The following is a 23,712-nucleotide window of genomic DNA, read 5'->3' on the forward strand; positions in this document are numbered from 1 at the left end:
TATGAATATTTGAACTACATATACTGACTATCCTGAGCGGATCTCCAAAAAGAGTCTCATCTACAATACTGCCTCTGGCCCGTGTCCTGAAATTAAAAGCTTTGTCATTTTTTTAAGAAGATTTTTTTTTTACTTTTTGAAAGAGAAAATCTTTTCCTAAAAATGTGCAGGATGAATTTGCGTTTCTTTATCTTTTCTATTTTTAAGGTTTCGCACACTTGAAAAAAGTTTTAAATTAAAATTCTTGGAAAAGTTTGAATACGTTTTTAAGGTTATTATATGAACAATGATCAAAGGTGAAAATTTGATTATTATAATTAATTTTTAAAATTTGAAAATTATGCAATTATATTTGTTTCGTATAGTTTACCTATATGTATCGTATTTGCAAGATTTAGGTCGCCCAGGTCTACAAAAAATTAAACAATTCAATGTAGCTTCAACATCCTTAACTAATTCATATTTTTGGATCTTTTATTTTAACAACTGTATAGCTATTAGCTATTCTTGCGAAAGAAAATTTTTCTTTTATCCTAAAAAATAAAAATGAGTTTTACAACTTTTAATTTGTTCTTTACAGGTTCTTTACCTACTTTTCCGGGTCATACTTATACATATAGGAATGTAAAGGAATGGAAAGTACTGTGACGAAAGAGCTAAAACTGCAGGATATCAGTAATTTAAGGAAGAAGACTTAATATGTTCTGTGCAGTCGTCACTGAAGTCTCATCCTTTGTGGATGTAAGGACTGCTCAGAAACTGGTTAAAAACAAATCATCAACAGTTAGTAAACAATCCCAGCAAACTAGTTTTTAGCAGTAGGATTTGTACGCAAACTCTCTACCCCATACCATAGTTTTAATGCCTTGCTTGTGAACAGTCGTGTACAGTTACAATGCTCAAGAATATAATATCCTGTACAGTGTAACCCGTACACTCTACAGGTATTCCCTCTACACTGTACAGGTTACAACGTAGAGTGTATATTGTACCTGTACAGTGTAGAGTGTATAATGTACCTGTACAGTGTAGAGTGTATAATGTACCTGTACAGTGTATAGTGTATATTGTACCTGTACAGTGTAGAGTGTATAGTGTACCTGTACAGTGGAGAGTGTATAGTGACCTGTAAAGTGTAGAGTGTATAATGTACATGTTCAGTGTAGAGTGTATAATGTACCTGTACAGTGTAGAGTGCATAATGTACCTGTACAATGTAGAGTGTATAATGTACCTGTACAGTGTAGAGTGTATAATGTACCTGTACATGTATCTGGATGATGAGTGGTATTTAGCAGGTATTTGAGAGGTAGAACAGGTCGGCTAAATAAAATAATAATTAATATAATAATAATTATNCCTCCATTTCCCAGACTATGGGTTGGTCTGGTCCTATTCTCTGTCTGTCATAGACCTATTGTTTGTCTGTCAGTCAGAATGAGTAATCTTTAAAGACTGCGGACATTTTCTTCAGATCATATTTTTTATTCATTGCTTTCTTTCATGCATTCATACTTTTCTTTTTATTCATCTTTCTTATTCATTGCTTTCTTTCCTGTATTCATACTTTTCTTTTTATTCATCTTTCTTATTTATTCTTTTCTTTCCTGTATTCATACTTGTATCCACTTTTTTTCTCAATCCCACTTTAAAAAAAATTCTCCTTCGAAAAAAATGTTGCTTCAAAATGCTTAAACATGACTTTTCTCTCGTTCATCTTACTTACACAAGAAGACTTCCTAAATAAATCTTATCTTAAAACATTATAAAACAAGACACAGAACTGACAGAACTGACAAAAAAAAATGTTAAACAATTTACGAACTAAAACACAAGACTTTTGCCCCTTTGACTTAATTGAATTTATTATCTCATTTCACATAAAAAAATAAACGAATCAAAGAAACCATACATTTACGTTGCATTTCAGGTTTATAGTAACAAGTCCGGCTTACTCCGATTATGGAAGCTAATCGAGCTTTTATAAAAAAAAATAAAGAGAATAAAAATCCTAATATTATCTGACAAAAATTTTTTTTTGCTTATGTCTGTAATATTATAGGACGAACTCCTGTATTTGGCGAAATATATTGAGAAGAAAATGATATAATTCTAGTACTCTCTAGGGTTGGGATTTGTTTAAAAACGATCTTAGGTTGCAAATATTTGCGCACCTTTTATACGATGAAAGGTTCTAAATTACATTTCCGGCTCACTGTCATTTTAATTTTTCAATGTCCTCTTGGTCAATTTAGTTTTCAAAACATCTTTCATTATTTTAGTCAATTAAGCTTTTAAAAAGTCCATCATTTATTGTGGTTTTGGCGAAATCAGTTTTTATAAATCCATTATTTTTTAATTGCTATTAGCTTTATTTTTATTGTTCTCTTTGCCATTTTTACTTTTAAAACATCTCTTATTTCATGTTCTCTTGGCCCATTAGGTATTTAAAACATCTCTTATTTCATGCTCTATTGGCCTATTTGGCATTTAAAACATCTCTTATTTCATGATCTCTTGGCCCATTTGGCATTTAAAACATCCCTTATTTCATGTTCTCTTGGCCCATATGGCATTTAAAACATCTCTTATTTCATGCTCTCTTGGCCCATATGGCAGTTAAAACATCTCTTATATCATGTTCTCTTGGCCCATATGGCATTTAAAACATCTCTTATTTCATGTTCTCTAGGCCCATTTGGCATTAAAAACATCTCTTATTTCATGCTCTCTTGGCCCATTTGGCATTTAAAACATCTCTTATTTCATGATCTCTTGGCCCATTAGGTATTTAAAACATCTCTTATTTCATGTTCTCTTGGTCCATTAGGTATTTAAAACATCTCTTATTTCATGTTCTCTTGGCCCATTAGGTATTTCAAACATCTCTTATTTCATATTCTCTTGGCTCATTAGGTATTTCAAACATCTCTTATTTCATGTTCTCTAGACCCATTAGGCATTAAAACATCTCTTATTTCATGATCTCTTGGTCCATTAGGTATTTAAAACATCCCTTATTTCATGATCTCTTGGTCCATTAGGTATTTAAAACATCCCTTATTTCATGTTCTCTGGGCCAATATACAAAACATTCATGGGGTTTTCCATGTATTGCCAATTTAGCCTGAAAACATCCCTCGCTAAAGCTTATACGTTCTGATTGAGTTAAGAAAAGGTTAAAAATTCGAGCCCCCTGGAAAAGTTTTGACATGTGTAGAGTAATTTTTCTAAATTGTATAATATACAATATGTGCTTGTACACAGATAATTAGTTAGAAAGTCGACTTGACACTTTAAAGATTGATGAGAGTTCACCATTGTAAATGTTCTTATAATTACTTTTATCAGAACTACAAAAATATAAAAAAATATAATATCAAATATTTGTGGTTTCTGTGAACATTAATAACTATATTATTTTCACATTTTAGAACATAAGAATTTGAATAAGAAATATTCAAACTATGTACTTTATTTCAGCTTAAATTTAATTTTTTTTCTTGAATCGGTAGGGGGGAGATGGTGGGGGGGGGGGGTTGTACATATATTTATCTATAATATGTTGTATTACACCCTGCAATCAGTTCTGATATGAATCCTGTCTACTCAACAGTATAGGGGATTTGTATTAGTAGTATCTATCTATCTTATAATCCCCACCCTCACCTCCTTCGATCCTAATTTTCCCCCTCCCATCGACTTACTGAAAAATCCTTCTTTTGTTTGACGGATTGCTGATTCATCAAAAATTGGAGATGTAATACCAATTACAAATGAGAAGTTCTGGAACGATGATGCGCAGAGTTTGAAAAACGGCTCTCTGCGCATGGTACAAAGGAATTGAGTTTTCGTCACAAACTCTGATTTTCTATCCCCTATATCTTTATAACCTAATATCATAGACCTTTGATATTTCAAACTATGAATTATGTTCGATCAAATAGTCTAAGTTTAAATATCAAAGTTGTATACCATCAGGTTTCAAAGATTTAAGAAAAAGAAAATTTGAGTTTGTGGAAAAGACTCAGTTCCTTTATCAGGAATGTAAGAAAGTGTCGTAGAAAACCCATTAATAAAAAAAACTAAAAAAACATAATTAAAATTGGTTTCTACGATCTTCAGATAGGGTTTCCACGAAATGGCTAAATCTTTTGCGCAAAATTTGCGCTATTTTCGCGCAAATTTTATTTTTGCGAACTTTTGCGCTATTTTTGCGCATGAAACGCAATGAGTTTTGCGCGGTTTTGCGCTATTTATTTTGCGCAATTTGCGCAAAACCGGAAATATTTTTTGCGAAAGTTACGCATGAAACGAAATTTTAGTTTTGCGCAATTTTTTTGCGCAATTTGCGCAAAACCGCAAGTTTTTGCGCAAAACCGCAAGTTTTACGCAAAATGTAACTTTTTAGGCACATTGTCAAAAATTGATATTCTAAGCTTAGAATTAAACAACTGAAGATTTATTCCTTATACAAAAAAAAATATTAACATACGAGTATGATAACGATTATACTACACTCAATTGGTTACTTCCAGTTACAAAAAGTTTAAATTAAGGGACCAAAATTAATAAAATAGAAATTAGAGAGTGTGAAACTTTGCAATATTTTAATCCTATTAAATAATTTCTAGTGACCCGGCCTTAAAAGCTTTGCTTAATCATGAGTATGAATTGTATTCTTAATTTTTTTTAATCAAATTTCTGAAATCGTTTTGATTTCATATAAAATAATGCAAGAAAGTAACCAATGCCTGAAGAATCTACTTTTAGGAAATATGCATGTCCAAAAGATTTGAACTCTTCTTAATTGTCATTGGTCAATTATGTAAAAGTGACCAATAGGAAGACATTCCAAAACAAGATTTTTCCAGAATTGAATTCTAAGAAACACACACCGTCACCAACCGTTTGATTTTTACGAAATTGCGGAATTGCGGATTTGCGCAAAACTCTTGTTGCGGAATTGCGCAAAACTTGAGTTTCGCAAAAGCGGAATAGGGCAATTTTGCGCGAAATGACTTTTGCGAATGATTGCGCAAATTGTTGTTTTTTCGCGCAAAATTGATGCGCAAAGAAAGAAAAATATTGCGTTTCGTTCCGCAAAAATTGCGCAAAAGTTTTGCGAATGGAAACCCTATCTTCAAATCAATTTAATAAAACTTTGAACCTACAAGTATTATATTCAATAACATTAAAAATGTTCTATTTCAAATATAAATTTCCCGGTATTTTTATTATCTCCTACGTAGAAATCCAATTTAACATTTCTTAAAAATTAATCTACAGAAAGATGATTAATTATTTTTAGTTTATTAAACCCTCAAATTAATCTATATTTACGGTAAGATTGATAACATATAATGATACTTTCAAACTTTCTCATATTTTTTATTAAAACAAGAAGAAAAGGGGTGTAAGGTTTAAAGGAGTAAAGCAAATTAATTTTCTCAAGAATTTTTAAGGCCAATTTGGCCACTCAAATATTCACAGCGCCGCGCACCGAGAGATGAAAATCTATGAATTTTGAAGGCAAAAGGATATTATTTTACTTAAATACTCCAAGAGACAGTCAAATAACGTAACATCCCACCCAATAATAAGGAAAAATTGGTCTTTATTGTTTGGTAAAAGGGAAAACAAAAAAATGTCAAATAGAAAAAAACTAGAAACTAAAAAAAAACAAATGTTATGAAGTGAGTAAGGGTTGAGATAATAAAATAAAAATTAAAACCCTAGATAACGTTTTTCATGAAAGAAACTGATAATGAAAATTAGCATAATGTGTGTTTGTTAATGCAGGGGGTAAACAGTAAACACTAATATCTCTTTGTGACTCATTTAAAGAATAAAAATTAATAGACATTTCATCATACTTAAAAATTCTATACCAGCTTCCAAGGACCATGACAGTACAAACCAAATTAAAATATTTAGTGGATTTTTCTGTGTTTTTTTTTTGGTGGATTTCTTAATTTTGTTTAAGCAATACTTTTTCATTTTATTAATTTTAAAAACGTCAAGATGTCGTGTGTGTTACCAGACAAAAGTGTGGATTTGATCAGTTGAGTCAAACAGACAAACAGACAAGAAAGATCTTTAGATGTCCATAAAGGAATTGAGTGTTTGCCACAAACTCTGATTTTTAAATCCCTTTATCTTAACAACCCAATGTTGTAAACCTTATTTATTTCAAACTATGACTTCTGTTACATAAAACAATTAAAGTTTGAAATTTCAAAAGTTTACATAATTTGGTTGTAGATATATAGGTATTAGAAAATTAGGATTTGTTGCAAAGACTCAATTCCTTTGTTTTTAAACACAATTATCTATTTATATAATTTAGTTTTTAGCTTAGTCTTTTAGTTTTCTCGGCATTAACCTATGCAGCAAAGATGAGAAATCAGAATAAATTATTTAAGATTGATTGTGTTTTGTTCCCTGAAGAAAACATACTAGAATATTAAGATAAAAACTGTGAAAACTACAACTTTTCAATATGTTTTAGAAATTTCTACAAAACCAAACATGCATGCGTCGAACATAAAAAGACTTAAAATATTAGACGAGGCTCGATAAACATTAGAACTTTATCACTTAGATATCTAAAATGAATCTTTTAATGTGAGACTTTCCAACCTTTCTCTAAGATCCGATTAACATGATATCATTTAACTAAAAATTGACAACCTGCGGTCAACCGCCATATTCTTTATCAAGTAATGAAGAATTTAAGTTTATTAATTACAAAAAATAAAAAAAGTGGAAGATAATTCTACAATTCAAGAGCAAGGTTGGGAAGATTCAATTTTACATCGTTATGACATTTTACAATCAAAGGGTAGATAAAAAACAAACAAATTTATTATACCCTCAAGTAAACAAATCTTATGTTTATTGACTCTGACTGTCAGCTACTGTGGAAAAGGACGACGACATCCCAGCAATCTTATTTGTTTTTGATGCAACTGTTATAAAGCAAATAGTATTGATATAAAAAATGGGTCTGTAGACACTGTACAATTGTTGTGTTTTATGTTCATTGAACTAACTTTAGCCTTACAGTAGTCCTCCTATTCCACAGATTTATGGGCCCCCCTGTAGATAAATAAATACTTACATAAACAGGTTCCGCAGGTTAAGAAGGACTCGTTGAAGTCCTCGTAGTTGATGGAGACGGTTTCCACCAGGGTACTCGACATCTTCATCATCTCCTCCTGACACCTTACCCTAGATATACATATCAATCAATCAATCAATCAATCAATCGACAAATAAACGATTTAACAATGAATACGATGAATCGACGAATCAATAAATTACTGAATTAATGAATCAATGAATCAATGCATCAATGAACCAGTTACTAGATGAATCAATGAATCAATGAATCAATGAATCAATGAACCAATGAACCAATGAACCAATGAACCAATGAACCGATGAATCAATGAATCAATGAATCAATGAATCAATGAATCAATGAATCAATGAATCAATGAATCAATGAATCAATGAATTAATGAATCAATGAATCTATGAATCAATAAGACAATGAAGGCAGGATGAATGAATTAATCAATCAATAATCAATCATTAAATAATCAATCATCAATCAATCAATCTTCGATCAATCACCGATCAATTATCGATCAATCAATCAATTGATATATAATGGATCAGTTCAAATTGTTTCCGTCACGAAATATTAAAACATTGAATAATTTAGTACAATTAAAGATTTTTTCAGATTTTTTTTAAAAACTTGATCTGAGTTTATATAAAGATCTGGAAGTTGTGCAGATTATATTTATTAGTTGTATAATTATATCATTTATTCAACCATATTCTGCAGTAATTTAAATACAAATTAAATAATTAAACATTTAATATGTAGATAAACCTATATACGTAATGTATTCCTATAGCTGTCATCAATTAGTACATTTACAGGGTAAATCAATTTTATTCTAGTTTTGTACCTTAAAGTTTATCCTCAATGAAAAATGTAAAACTTTTACAGATAATGCAATAAAAGCACATGCTGTATTGTATAGTTACTAAGATTTAGTGCAGTGCACTAAACTGTACTGTTCAGATCGCACTGTTCTGCACTGCACTGCACTGTTAAGTTCTGAACAGTACTGTCCTGTTCAGAACTGAACTGAACTGAACTGAACTGAACTGAACTGAACTGAACTGAACTGAACTGAACTGAACTGAACTGAACTGAACTGAACTGAACACCCCCCCTCCCTCCCTGTCAAAAAATTCAGTTCACCATGTCAACTTTGACAGGGACAAAGAAGAGATTGCTAACTAAACTGTTGGCTAATGGTAGAACTGGTTCCTTTAAAGGTAGATATTAAAGATATAGAAGAACCTAATCAAGGTTGAAATATATGTCAAGGAATGATATCAAGGACGTTAAAAAATAGAATAATAGATGAATAACAATGACATATTACTAAAAATACCATTTTTGTAAAAATAACTTGGAAACCAGAGAATTTAATGTGGAAAATATTCGATTGTGATTAGATTTACTCTTTTTTGTTTCTTTAAGAACAATAAATAGTAAACTTACTTTATTACGAAATAAAATTATTTTTAAATTAAAGTTGCAAGGTGGAAAGCCATTTTTACGCTAAATTAGATTGTGAAATGAATTTTCGACGCAGTATTTTACGGAATAAATTTAGGGAACATTTACGCAGTAAAAGAAATCAATACGCTGGTAAAACCAACCTCTAGCTTGTTCTGATAATAAAAATAATATACTTAATTGTTAACAATTTGTTTAGAATATAGTTTTACCAATCGTTTCTCAGTAGTTCAGCAATTGAACCCATTTTCCGAAGGCTCTACGTGGGTTCAAGCTCCCTGGTTCATTCTACGCAGTCACATCCATACTCGTTTTTTGAGTAATAGGGAAAGGGGGTGAGTTTGCATCTATAATTATCTGTAAGATAATTATAGATAATTTCTATCTAATTATTTTTTTGAGTCTTTCATGAGAGGGGTAGGGGCTTATATATTTCACTGAATTTTTCGTACCCTATCAGCTTCGCTTATATAAAATGTGTAGCACCAAAAAATTATTTTTATCTGTTAAAAATATTATCTCCATTCTCATTTTTTTGCATGATTATATTATTATTCCCCCCCCCCCATTAAAAAAGTTGTGTTTTTATGAAAAAGTTTAAGTATTGTGGTTGAGTGTATCAAGAACGGAGGATGGGTACATGTGGTGTAAGTGATAGAGTTCTATGATGTAACCAAGAAACCTTTAAATATATTTTCTTTAGCACCCACCTTCCTCCATTAGTTCATGAACCATACAATAAAAAAATAAAAAATTGTAAACCTTCAGGTTGCTAATACATGGGGATTTATTTTATGGCGACTATTCAGCTTATTTAACAAAAAGCTTTAAAAAAACACATTTAAAAAATTTTCTCATCTAGTAACAGTTGATGCAAAAAAGATAAAGTCTTAAATCCAAATTTCCTCTAATTCTTGAAAATTAAGAATCGTTAATGGCAAGGCAATTATATCTTTAGAGATCAAGAAGGTTATCATTAAAAATAAAAAACAAAATTGCTGAAAAAAATTGCTTTTCAGCTATCTCCTCATATTTTAATGTAACCTTATTAAAATTAACCTCATTCAAATGAAATGCTGTCTAACTAAATATCTTACAATTATTTAAAGATATCAAACATAAGATATGAATTTAATTATCTAATGTTATCTCTAGGTAGTACTAAACATGTATCCAACTATCCAAGGTTATCTGTAAGGTGGAGCAGGGTTCCTAATCTCATCATTAAAGGGACTGTAAGCGTATTTCAAGTGACCCTCTATGAAAAGAAGGCAATGCCTGATTCACAGCGGTACCTTTTAAAGATTTGTTTGATCGAATTTTAATTAGTGATCCATGTTTGAAAACTGATTGTGTTTCCTTGGTGGTTTCTCTACAGAAGTGATATTATCAGAATTAAACACTTTTAAACCTAGAAAAACGAAAATATCTGCCACATTACTAATCAGATAAAGGTTTAAAGGTTACCGTTGGAGATCGGACATTGCTATCTTTGCATAGAGGGTCACTTGAAATTGCCTTTACAGTCCCTTTAGTACCGGAGCATATATACACTATTCGATCAATTGAACACTTTGATAGCGGAGCATATATACACTATACGATCAATTGAACACTTTGATAGAATTCCATAAGTACTAAACATACACGGTTCTCTTATTCTGGGAATTATTGTTGTTGGTAGGTATTAGCAAATACAACCAATCAGAAGAGAGTTAGAATAATCTCAAACGTGTTTTATATAGTCTATAGAACTGTTCTATATATATATAAATTCAACACGCTTAGAAAAAACCTTTCCCACAGTTCGGGCACATTTATACTTTTCGAGGAAAATCAAATTCAATAGTTGAAGTGCATGAGAAAAAGAGAGAGAGAGAAAGAAATAGATAAAATATGTACAATTGAAGATAGAAACAAAAAAAGGAGAGGATGTTTAAAAAAAAAATGTTTTTTTTTATCTGACAATTCATTCAAAAAAGTTATGTTTGTTTAATTCTTGTGACATTTTAACATTTTTTAATATTGCTCTTTATTTATTGTTATTATATCGTTAGAATTGGAGAGAGTAAACCTTGACCGAAATATATTTTGAAAAATGTGGACCATCATAAACACTAAATTTTAGATAAAAAGTTTTAATTCTGTAAGAAAGTTTGTGTTATAGAGACTAAAACATGGAAAGAGTAGCAGAAATTATGCATCCATAAGCGTATCTTAGTTCCGTATGAAAGGATAGAATATCCAATGTCTACCCTTAATGTTTAATTACTGTGAATATCAAAGGAAGCTAAGGGGGGGGGGGGGTGTTTAACTATCCATGGATAATTAAATTAATTAACATAAGGATCTGATTTATCTGAAAAGGGTAAATAAGGAATGGACAAAATAGAATAAAAATTAAAATTTTTAAATCTAAAAGAATAAAAGATCGCAAAAAACGAATAAAATGATCTTTTTCGAAAACTATTTGTTTCCCCAAAACTTAAAACTCAAAACTACCCAAAATAAATTTGTGAAGGGAGTGAAGGGAAGGGGGGATGAAAAATAACCTCACAGGATTTTTTATGGCTTTTGTAGAGGGAGGAAGTAGAAGTTATGGAAAAGAAGTAATAATGAAATGTACATATATTATGTAGAACTGTATAATATCTCATGGGAAAGCTGAAAATATGAAAACATATTGAACATTTTCTCAGATTAACTTAAACTCTTCCTTGCACAACAAAAATACAGAGAAAATCTAAAATAATTATTTCAAATAAAGAGAAAAAACTGCAAAAATAATATTTCCTACAATTTACCGATATTTTCTGTAGATTCTTTAAACAATCAATAAATTCAAGGATTTAGAGATAATCTATGCGGTTTATGCAAATATAATTGCAAAATTCATTTCAGAGGAAAACAAACCAAACCTGGGGTTTTCTCAACATAATTAGTAATCATTTTTGCTAATTTTGCATGACCCCGAATGTATAAAATTCTTAATTATTTTTTTTTATCTTTTTTCCAGAGACTGTAAGAGCTTGTAAATATTTGCAGGGATTAAGTAAACCAATCTTTACCCAGACATTTTGAGAGCAAATACAGGGGGGACAACAAAGTTTATCCTACAGGGTGAGAGGAAATACAGGGGGGACAACAAAGTTTATCCTACAGGGTGAGAGCAAATACAGGGGGGACAACAAAGTTTATCCTACAGGGTGAGAGCAAATACAGGGTGGACAAAAAAGTTTATCCTACAGGGTGAGAGCAAATACAGGGGGAACAACAAAGTTTATTCTACAGGGTGAATCACATCTTAATCGTTGAAACTGTCCTCGTAATTTCAAGCGTTGCATTCACATGTTAAATTATGACAATATCCTTCTTTATCTCTGCCTTTATATATCCGCAGGTTAATTTTTGCTAATAGAAGGGTACACAGAATAGGGCATGTAACTGTTAATATAGGGTTACTTAAAATTTCTCTTTCAGAAAAAAAAATATTTGATTTTTTAAAACGTTTTTTTGGTGTTGAAGCATCGCAAAATTTGATAAAAATAGGAAAACTCGGTCCGTACGGAGTTAGATAGACTAAGGCGGNTAATGGAAAATAAATATTATATGACAAAAGGTCAATAAAAGTTGGGAAGTGGGGATACAGTTTTTTATATAAATGGGATTATAAAAGGAGTAAAACTAAAAAAATAAACAAGGAAAAGTAAAATAAAATGTTTTATAAATAAATAAAATAAAATTTATTGTAAAATATTTTTTACTAAAATATATTGACCAAAGCAAGTTTAAAGAAAAATCGTTAAAATGTTGTGCAATGTAATAATATAGTAAAGGAACTATAGTTCGAGTCTGATTTATTTTGGCATCTGCACAAATGGGTTTCATTTCCATACAAGATATTAATATTATTAAAATATTTAGATCAAATAATCTCAGTTAGAAATATCAAAGATTTATACTTTCAGAATACAAAGATATAGGGATTAGAAAAATAATTTGTGGCAAAGACACATTTTCTTTTTGTAATAAAAAAGACATTAAAAATTATTGTCGAGCCAAGTAAAAAAAAAACCTTGAACAAAACGAGCCATCTCTACCNAGAAGAACTGAAGTGATTTATGCGGAGACAGGTCTGAAGATATAAAGAGAGAGATGAAAATTCCTGGCAAACCCGTCCTCAGGCAGGAACCAGCCAACCTAGTAGGATCAGGCCAAAATATGATTAAACACAAGGAAATCTACAGAAAGAAAGTCTCCAAGATATTTGTCGCAAGTACTTACAAAGAAACTTGTAAAAGTTTGAGTAAGGAAAAACAGTGTAGCCATCAATTTTGGCTTTGATGAAAGATAGAAGAAACTAGAAAATAGATAATCCAAAGGACCCTGTGAGTGCGAGGTCACCCAGTGGTTTAGGATTCAAATAAGAAGTTAAACACTAAACTAATAAAGTAATCATTACTTCGCATGATTTTGGCTTTATAAAAGATTATGCGGACTTTTTTTCATATCACAAAATAATCGTAAAGAAAATAATATCAACTAATAGTTAACAATGGTTAAGCCATTTTAAGAAAAAAAGATTTAGAAAACTTATATTGTTTTTAATCTAAATCGTGACATTGCATACTCCATACATGAAAATATTAGTTCTAAAATATCTTGGGTTTCCATTTAAATTAATATCAGAATTTTACTGCAGCATAAAAAGTAAAAGTCCAGCGCTTAGGATCCGGAAGATTTTGGCTTCCTGGATCCGGATCCAAGGGGTAAAATATCAACCAAAAAAGGCAAAAAAAAACTTTTTTATTCCGAGATCTGAACTTTTGAAAAAAGAGAACTATAAAAATGTCCTCATTTCTGAATGGTTCATCAAGTTTTAGGATAGAAATAAGCGAAAGAAATAAAACAAAATATTTGAAAATTATTTTTTGTTAAAAAAATTCAGTAAATCTTAAGGAAATGACCTGGATCTGGATCCATTTTTTCCAGTGCGGATCCAGGATCCGGATCCGCATCAAAATTAAATGGATCCTAAGCACTGAGTAAAACATATGTACTTTTTAAACTAATAATTACAATTTATTAGGATTGTCAACGACATAAAATAATAATAACATAAAAACGAGTAAGATGGCTTTTATGCTTGGTTTGAGCAGAAAAGACTACTTTTCCTTTTTATTTTAGCTCTGTATATGTAGATATATCGACAACCATTAAGATAAGGATAAATGTCCTCAGATTATTACATTTCTCGGCACAATATATGTCTATATACTATATTAGTGATGGTATATACATTTATTATTTGTATTACACTAACCCCATCTAGTGTTTAGCACAGTAATTTACGCCCCAAAACAGACAGAAACTGACCCCTGTCGTTATGTATACGTTAGTAGAGAACCACCATTGAAAATATCGTTTTTTCAAAATTATAAACATTAATATATAATCTTAATCAGTTAAAGCTTTTAGGGGTACCATGGTGAATCGGACAATTAAGCTTGCAGTTCCTTTAAAATCTTTTCTTGACCGTAAGCTACATTAAGGTACCCGAATGCACAGGCATAGGCTTTCTCAAGTCAAGTCGGTACAATTTCCCTTCTCTTTATTCTTATTCCCTGGTTCGGCCTAACTGGAAAAAACTATAAGAAGTTAATGATATTTAATGATTTTAATGAAGCTCTGTATTATTAGCTGAGTAACCAGGGATTAAGAAAACAATATAATACTTGGGATTAGTAACCTGTAACACTGTATTATTAGCTGAGTAACCAGGGATTAAGAAAACAATGGGACAATTAAGTTGTACAGCTAGGTCTAAATTACAGGGTTTAATATTTTTCGTCAAAAAAGGCAATTAGCCCTTAAAACATTTTTCTTATAATGAGTAAAAATGTGTAAAGATAGTAAGGGAAAGGGCATGATATATAACCCTGTAAAAATGTGGATTGCCGAAAGCTATACTTAAAAAAATGATCCTTTTACAGATGGAACATAAGATATAGAAACTAGGGGCATGAAGACCTGTACAGACGGGAGGGAGTAAATTAGAAATAAAAATAAAATTTCAAGTTTTTTACTACAAATCCTATAAATAGAAAGAAAACATTGTTTGTTGATTTTCTTCAATATGTAGTTATTTTACAATGTAATTTTTTCTCATATTTGGAGGATGCCATAGAGTTATTTAAGCAGAAGTTATCTAAATATTTATGATTAATACGTATAATATTTATATTAAAGGGATGTTACGCGTATAATTAAAATATAAGCAATAAAATAACAAAATAACTCGGCGCTTTATATGAGAAGTTTTCTTCAGATATAAAATATATATTTTATTAACGCCAGGTCTACATATGTTACGTGTATGTTTACCAGGATACTCTTGTTTGCACACTAACCTATATTTAATATTTTACATCATATCTCTAGTATCTAGTATCGGACACTGTGGGCCGGATAAGATGCGTTTATATAAAGATATTACGCAGTAATCTTCTCACAGGTTCACATTACTAAAGAAGTGAGAGGGGATATCCCTTTAGAACTGAGGCCGAAATTTATGAATTTTAGCCGCGGTTTAAATTTAAGCCGCGGCTTTATTATGGTTAGTTTTACTTAAATTGTATCAAATGTTTCAAGATTTAAGCCGGCGCTCATTTAAAACCGGGTTTTGGCGGATTTAAGCCGCGACTTAAATTCTTTAAATTCGGCCTCTGAACACTTTATAATTGGGTACTCACAATACCGATCGCTTAATCTGAAAATACACTATGTACACTATTGATTTCTGCTTAATCCGTTCTCTCATTAAATGGCGCACAAAATTAAAAATTTTCCTGTTTCTAGTTTGCTGTTCAGAATTCTGCCACTACTCTGATAGGTTGAATTTTATAAACTTTCCTGGATACAAACTATTGATTAAACTAATCTTATGGATAACCAAAAGAGGAGATAAAGCATTGATCTCGATATGCATTATGCACAATTAAAAAGTTTTCAGCTTAGAGGAACTGTAACAAAATGAGTTAATTAATGTCTCATACACTTATACAATATACACCCCTCCTAATATACATAACAATAGTTTACTACGAAATGATTTCGTTACGTTCTTATGAATATGTTTATGCTTGTGAAGTAAAATCTATTATTTTCGGATCATCATTCATATTCAATCTTACTCATGGGTTCCTTTCACCACCAGTCCTAAGCATGTTGACATCAAGATATTGAAAATATGGGGAATGAAGGGGGGGATGTAGGGGGTGGGGGATGGGGCGTATGGTGTAGGTTTCCAATTTAAAGGGACTGTAAGTGTAATTTTAAGTAATCCTCTGCAATTGTAATGTTTTCAATGCACGTTATACAACTGTAACAGTGAAACCTTTATATAATAATATAATGTACAACATATTCTCTTTATATGATAATATAATGTACAACATATTCTCTTTATATGATAATATAATGTACAACATATTCTCTTTATATGATAATATAATGTACAACATATTCTCGCTTTCATAGGTTTAATAATTCCTATTGTTTTCTTGCAGTAGAAATGCGCAAGTCACTTTTGTAGAGAAACCCCAATAGTAAATTTTAAGTTTTGGAAATTATAACCATAAATCGTACTAGATCATACAAAGCTTTTAAGGGTACCGTTGTGAATCGGTCATTGTGATCTTTGAAATCACGCTTACAGTACGTCTGACTTATAGAATCGGTGATAATTTAAGATTATGAAACTTTAGTTGGAAAAAATTATTAAGGTATAGATAGATAGATTATTGGGTAGGAAGGTAGAAAACAATAGAAATTAAATAGAAATCTAAATAAGTACAGGTAAGTACACAGTGTGCTTGAAGGATCTCTAGGAGATAAAAAAATCCCATGTAATTTTTTTGAGATTCTGAAAGAGTTCATTAAGACGAACATTTTTCTATATGTCAGCACTTTTTCCTAATGCGAATTTTTCTGCAATTTGCATATTTGCAAAGTAATGTTTTATTGACATTTTTCAGCTCTTTATATAGAAAAATTCCCGTATTTGGATGTAATTTTGAAATATTAAAGGTTTACACAATAAGGTTGCAAAGAAATAGGGATTACAACATAAGATTTTGTGGCGACGACTCAATTCCCGAAAATTATATAAATAAAGAAAGCTATGAAATACTAAGGTTTCTTGACAAGATTACGTCATATTTTTGGATAAATTACTTTGCAGAACACCTTCTACCCCCCCCTCTCAACTATTATGTAACTGGAGTACTATTCAGATCTGAAGAATACTATATCAATGCGTAAAAAGAGAATCAAACACTAATTTGAAATATAACACTTGTACTACATACAACCAAGGGAGCCGAAAAAAATGAAATGATAATGACGGAAGAACAAAGAGGTTTGTGTTCAAATTAAAGTTCGTGATCAAAATTGAAGGTGGTATTTTTTTGTCAAATTGTACATAATTTTAACATTGGTACAGAGTACACGAACATGATATACACCAGGGTACAGTGTACAAGTACATGATTTATACCTGGGTACAGAGAACAAGTACATGATCTACACCTGGGTACAGAATAGAAGTACAAGTAGTGTATAGTACACCTGGGTACAGCGTACAAGTACATGATCTATACCTGAGTACAGAATTCAAGTACATGATCTACACCTGGGTACAGGATACAAGTACATGATCTATTCCTGGGTACAGGATACAAGTACATGATCTACACCTTAGTGTAATCCTGTTACGGTGTCTGATCAATGTAAAACCAAGGGAGTAAGAATCTAAGATGCAATCTTACAACTTCCTCCCTTCCCCTCCCCCCTTTCTCCACCTGAACACCTCATATTTTTATTTTTCCATGTTGACATTGTATGCCAGGAAAGAAAAATATTCTGACAGCAATCAATTCTTTGTATGCATAAATATCAATTATGATAATACAAAAAGGAAATATTGTTTTTTCTTTCTTCATGTCAGCTTATAATGTAATGTTTTCACAAAGGAACACTTTTCCTTTACATTAAAAAGAAAAATAAATAAGTGAATAGAGTTTTTGTTTGACCATTTGTATAAACTTGTGTTTCACAAAGGAACACTTTTCCTTTACATTAAAAAGAAAAATAAATAAGTGAATAGAGTTTTTGTTTGACCATTTGTATAAACTTATGTTTCACAAAGGAACACTTTTCCTTTACATTAAAAATAAAAATAAATAAGTGAAAAGAGTTTTTGTTTGACCATTTGTATAAACTTATGTTTCACAAAAATAACACAGTTGTGTAAATTAATAAATATCTGTTAATCTATAATGTCAATACAGTTTTTTATCCAGTTATCCTAGCCTGCGGACAGACTGCAATGCGTAAACATTTTTAGAACAGAAAATATAAATTTGACATCTATGTCGAAAATATGACTTGAGTCTTTGGATGCATAAATATCTGTAACAACAGCAATGCACACTAATCCATGTTGTTGACGCAGGAAGAATATTTTGACTGGCACAATTCTAACAACTTGTCATATTATTAAAATTGTAGAATTCATAAAATAATTTTTGCTTTCTTTTTTAAATTTGTTAAAAAAAATTCTTTTCAGTTTTTTTCTCATATTTTTTTTTCTGAATTTTAAAAGTTTTGATTGATGCATTTTTTAGATAGTAGTCATGTGACAAAATATTAAATATTAGTGTCATTGTAAAATTAATGATAATCACATTAAACAAAAATATGAGAGGTCAGATTTAAATATAAAGATTCTAATATTTTGTATCTACGCGACTTTCAGAACTGCAGATTGTCTGCATGCAAAATATCACGTGATTCAAATTTGCAGAGAACTTCTTCAGATCTTATATTAATTGACAATTATTACAAATGTATCCTAATTTACCATCAACCTATTCAAGTCGACCAAAATGTAAAAAAGCCCTATGTTTGAACCTATGGTCATGAGGGAATTTTTTTTTTAAACAGAACAAAATTTTTAGTTTTGTATTTTAATCAAGTATAGATGAAAACCTAGTTTTAAGGGGAGGATGAATTGCAATCACGGATATCTAGGATTGGGTTGGAACCCGGCAGGGTTCAGATTTCTCACTGTTTAGCTCCGATCCCGGAGAAGGAATTGGAGAGACTGGAAGTACCGCAGTATGGGACTAGAGAACACCGCCTCTCACCTGGGGGGGGGGGGGGGGGGTAGGCCCTGGGGGGGAGGGCCCTCCAGGAGGAAAGGCACCCCTGCTATGCTCACCCTCATATGAGTAACATTTAACACCTGATAGGTTTTTAAATTCTTGATAGGGATGGGAGCAAGCTAACCCAGATATATCAGCAGACAAACACTTACGAACACAAACATGCATCAGACAAACTTTAACAAATTAAGTGTCTAAACACAACAGAACTTAATGAATGCAGTAAAACATATATTAATTATAAAGATATTATATTCTAATATTCTACTCCTTATATCTTTAAAACCATGTGTCGTAAATCTTATATATTTAAAACTCTGAATTCTGTTAGATAAAAAGTTTGAAATATCAGGTTTCAAAGATATAAAGATGAAAAACTAGAGTTTGAGACAAGTAATCCATATCCTTATTATGATATTCTTCTACAAAGATATAGATTTATGTATTATATATACACAGATAGAGTGTCTGTTGCAGATATATATTGAGATTTGTTAGTGGATAACCAAACAAATAGTGGTGTGTCAGAGAGATAGTTGCTAGATGCATAGATAGATAGATTACAGGGATGGATGGATAGAAAAACAGATAAAGATAGAAATAGAAAGATAGATAGATAGATAGATAGATAGATAGACAAACAGATATAGATAGAAATAGAAATAGAAATATACATTGATAGATAGATAGATAGATAGATAGATAAATAGATAGACATATCATACAGTTAGATGGGTAGAATATATATAATTATTGTTAGATGCATAAATAGATAGATTATATAGAGGGATGGATGAACTAATATAAATACATAACTAAACGATTAGATGGGTAGAAAACAAATATAGATAGAAGGATGGTTAGACAGAAAGATGAATAGATAGATAGATTGGTAGATAGCTAGATATATAGAGATAGATAGATAGATGATACAGATTCTATAATCAATAAAGGATCACACACACACTGTACTGTATACTCCCCCCTTAGCATTTTTTAATCCCCTTAACGCCAACCCCCCCCCCCACTCAACCTTCCCCCCTTCCCCCTCTCCACCCAACACCCCTCTTTCCACACAACACCCCCCTCTTGCCTCAATGAACCGAACTATTTAAAGAAAGTTTTTACACAAATAATTTGCTGATATAAAGTTTCAGAAGGATTAATCATCCTCAACTAATCCATGAAAACAACCCCCCAAAAAAAAGTTTACTAATCTAATCATCAAATTAAACATTTTTCGGAATATTAAAAACTTCAAGTCTATTAAATATTTCAACACATAAACCTGTATCCGAATTCCGTTTAGTTTTGGACAGTTTTTGCTGATTCTCATTTGTTGATACAAGACAATAAAATGAGGTAACATGTTGCTATGTTAAAATGTAAACAAAATGTTTCTCTTTTATTTACGGTATTTATAAAACTCACACAATTTTCCTCCGTTGGGTGGTTTTATGTGATTTTAAAATTTGTCTCCATTTTATTCTGAATAATGTTGTTTCATGACTCCAATCCTGCTGACGCAAAGCAATAAAAAACTTAATGTTTTACACCGGACCTTCACCCACCGCTTTTTTAGAAAATATTTACATAGGTTAGAAATATTTCTTTTCCTAATTTTACTGATTTTTGTCAACTTTTTACGACAGTTTTTCCTAACTTTTCATTTTCGAGCCAACAAACTTGACGCGAAACAATAAGCACTAAGGAAGAGGACAAAAATTAATTTTGACGCAGTATATTTAGGACAATATAAATTATATAAATTTTTTTTGATTTGTATTATTTTTTTTCTCATTAATTTCTATCTTTCCATTTCTGAGTCAGAAATATAGACACAATTTGGCGCCTACAAAAAAAATCTAGCCGTCACATTTTAGTTAATAACTTTGTTGTTTTAAAATCTTTATTGTTTGCAGATTTTTCGTCTATTTTCTGGCTTTTTATTTACAACAATCTTGATACAGCAAATAAGAATTAAGTTAAATGATCCTATTATATTACATACAGTGGCAACAAAATACAGTTCTACATTTCGGAATAGAAATATATAAATCCACACCATTATATTTTACAAATTTCTGAGATTTTATTTTTCAACATGAAATTTCGACGCTACCCAAGCCAGGAACAAATTTTAAGATATCGCCAAAACAGCGTGAGATATCAAAGGCGGGAAGCGAAGTATACCTAATCCGCGAAAGGCAGCTAAGCTCTCAATGGCAAACAATAGATTTTTTGGGGTTCTGATTGATTGGATCCTTTAGTTCTATCTAAAATGAATGACTTTTAATTGTCAGAATACATATGATACGGATTAGTACTTCCTGAAGGGATTGACTATACAAAAGTTCTAAACTCAGATTTTGACATGTTTGAGGCGACATAACTGACAGGAATGTAGCTTTAGGTCACAGTTTAGACAATTATTTGATCAGAATACAGCATTGTGCAATTCTTTTGTCAAATTAAAGGAAAGAGAAGAAAACTCAGTTTTCCTATTTACCGGAAGATGGGGGGGGGGGGGNAAAATTACAACACACCACTAAGACCGTAAAAATCAATTTAATTTCAAACAAATCATTCAGATATTACAACCTATAGTCATCGATTATCTTTCGCCACATTTCTATATAGAAGTTTAATGAGGGGAGTTTGTTTTATTTTCACCTCAGACCCCACCACTAAAACTGATAAGATAAAGAACTAGGTTAAACCCCTGAATAAACTAGGTTTTAATCTTGTTCAAAGGAAAACAGATAAATGAGAGTAAACAAGGGTAGTAATCAGAACCCATATTATACAACATTAACAAAATTATAGCTCCAGAGGCAGGGGCGGATACAGGATTTAAGTGAGGGGGGGGCAAGATTTTTTAGGAACAAAAAAATTAATAATTAGGAACAACAAATCGTTTTTTTGACTTAAAAGACTCAAAAAGAGTCAAAATTAATGACTAAAGACTAAAAAACTAGATTTTTAACTTTAAGGAACAAAATTAACGGATTAGAACAGGAATTTAGGAACAATTAAAAGATTGTTCAGGAATTAGGAACAAAAATAAATGATTAGGACATGGATTTAGGAACAATTAAAAGATTGTTCAGGAATTAGGAACAAAAATAAAGGATTAGGACATGGATTTAAGAACAATAAAAAGATTGTTCAGGAATTAAAAACAAAAATAATGGATTAGGAACAATAAAAAGATTGTTCAGGAATTAGGAACAAAAATATTGGATTAGGACAGGGATTTAAGTTGGGTCGGACACAGTATTAGGAACAGGAACAATAATAGGAACATTAGCAATTTAAAAACAAAAAGAAATTACTAGTTATACTTGAATGCATCAAAATTAGGAACAATATTACAATTTTGATAAATGAGTATTGATTAAGGAACATTACTAGATATGAACAATATTATAACTTAAGCCTAGTTTCTTACAAATTTCTAATTCTAAATTTATCGTTAACAATAACATTTACTTGTTGTAGGTGATTTTTAAATTAAACTGAAGAAAAGAAAGTCAAGATTTCCATTAAATAAAAAAAGCTTGAAATTGAAAAACACATATGATTTATAAAATTGGGAACATTTTTTGCCTCGAAATCTCAGGAGGGGCTACGCCCCTCCCTGAATCTGTCAGGGGGTGGCGAATGTCCACCCGCCACCCCCCTGTATCTGCTCCTGTCCAGAGGTAACAACTTTTTAGTTGGTTTAACGTTTAACCCTTCTCTGCTTGGTTTAATCTAAGATGTCTGAAACGACAAATATTTGTATAATTTATTATTTATCTTTTTTTGAAACTATTGTGTACTTTATCATTATTCCTCAATTCATCGTGAATTTCATAGTAAACATGCTATAAAGTAATTATCGTGCTATAAAGTTAAATTAACAAAAAAGTTTTGCCTCATACCTCTTTAAAGCTGTTAGGATTCTTTTTTGATGTTTTTAAACGTAAACACCATTTTGAGACAAAGAAAAAAAGGCCTCCTCTTACCTGATGATGAAATTTTTGTTACAGCTTGTACATTTTACAACAGTAGAATAGCCCGGACAGATAAAAGACACTTTGAAAATAATTGAAATAAAAGAAAAGGAACTGGTTGAATAGAATAGGATGAACCAGAATCTAATATCAAAGTTTGAAATAAAAGAAAAGGAACTGGTTGAATAGAATAGGATGAACCAGAATCTAATATCAAAGTTTGAAAAGGAACTGGTTGAATAGAATAGGATGAACCAGAATCTAATATCAAAGTTTGAAATAAAAGAAAAGGAACTGGTTGAATAGAATAGGATGAACCAACGAACCAGAATCTAATATCAAAGTGAGTTTGAAATTACGTTTGCTTATCAACATTGTCCTTTAATTCAAGTATTTATCAAGTATTTAATTCAAGTACTTTAACAAATAATATTCAAGTATTATTCTTTTATCCAGGCTTCCATGGATAGCACTGTGAAAAAGAGGGAGAGGGGGGGGGACAAGAAACAAGGGGGACAAAGAAAAAAGATCACCAGAGGGAAGTGGACAAAATGAAAAGCTCAAAGGAGAGAAATAGATAATTGAAGATAAAATTACTGAAAAAAACAGAAAGAAAAACCTTCTCTAAGACTCTTAACGGGATCAAATAAGAATTTATGATATTGAATATTGAATAAATATGTTTCGAACAATCTGACATCTGGTCTAATGTTCACCCGTTCTAAACCATTGGATACAGCACTTCTTCACATACATATTTATAATAGGTATTTGGTAATCATTTTCATGACAAGAGAAGAATAATAAATATAGATACCCCCCCTCCCCCCGGCCCTCTGATATACATAAATATAAATATAATATGACTAACAACGAGGGG

The 23,712-nt window shown here is 31.0% G+C and overlaps 1 protein-coding gene and 1 long non-coding RNA gene across 3 annotated transcripts in view; both read right to left on the reverse strand.

Moving 5' to 3' along the window:
• LOC111695343 (trichohyalin) overlaps positions 1 to 1,319 on the reverse strand; it is a 34,501-nt gene extending 33,182 nt beyond the window's left edge. Inside the window, exons 1-3 of one of the 2 annotated variants that reach the window (XM_023464648.1) lie at positions 1,262 to 1,319; positions 371 to 409; positions 33 to 86 (exon numbers count right to left, since the gene is read on the reverse strand). In XM_023464648.1, the coding sequence (XP_023320416.1) occupies positions 33 to 86; positions 371 to 409; positions 1,262 to 1,269 (101 nt within the window). In that variant the 5' untranslated portion in view covers positions 1,270 to 1,319. Of the gene's footprint in view, positions 1 to 32; positions 87 to 370; positions 410 to 589; positions 774 to 1,261 lie in introns of those variants that run through there. The other variant, XM_023464639.1, reaches the window with a different exon arrangement.
• Positions 1,320 to 7,083: 5,764 nt separating this feature from the next.
• LOC111695304 (uncharacterized) lies at positions 7,084 to 18,777 on the reverse strand. Its single transcript, XR_002763838.1, has 3 exons — positions 18,659 to 18,777; positions 8,821 to 8,896; positions 7,084 to 7,233 (listed from the first exon to the last, which is right to left on the reverse strand). It is a non-coding gene; the product is annotated as an uncharacterized LOC111695304 (long non-coding RNA).
• Positions 18,778 to 23,712: the final 4,935 nt, after the last annotated feature.

This window comes from Eurytemora carolleeae, unplaced genomic scaffold, assembly GCF_000591075.1.
Source record: "Eurytemora carolleeae unplaced genomic scaffold, Eaff_2.0 scaffold43, whole genome shotgun sequence".
NCBI classification, from domain to species: Eukaryota; Metazoa; Arthropoda; class Copepoda; order Calanoida; family Temoridae; genus Eurytemora; species Eurytemora carolleeae.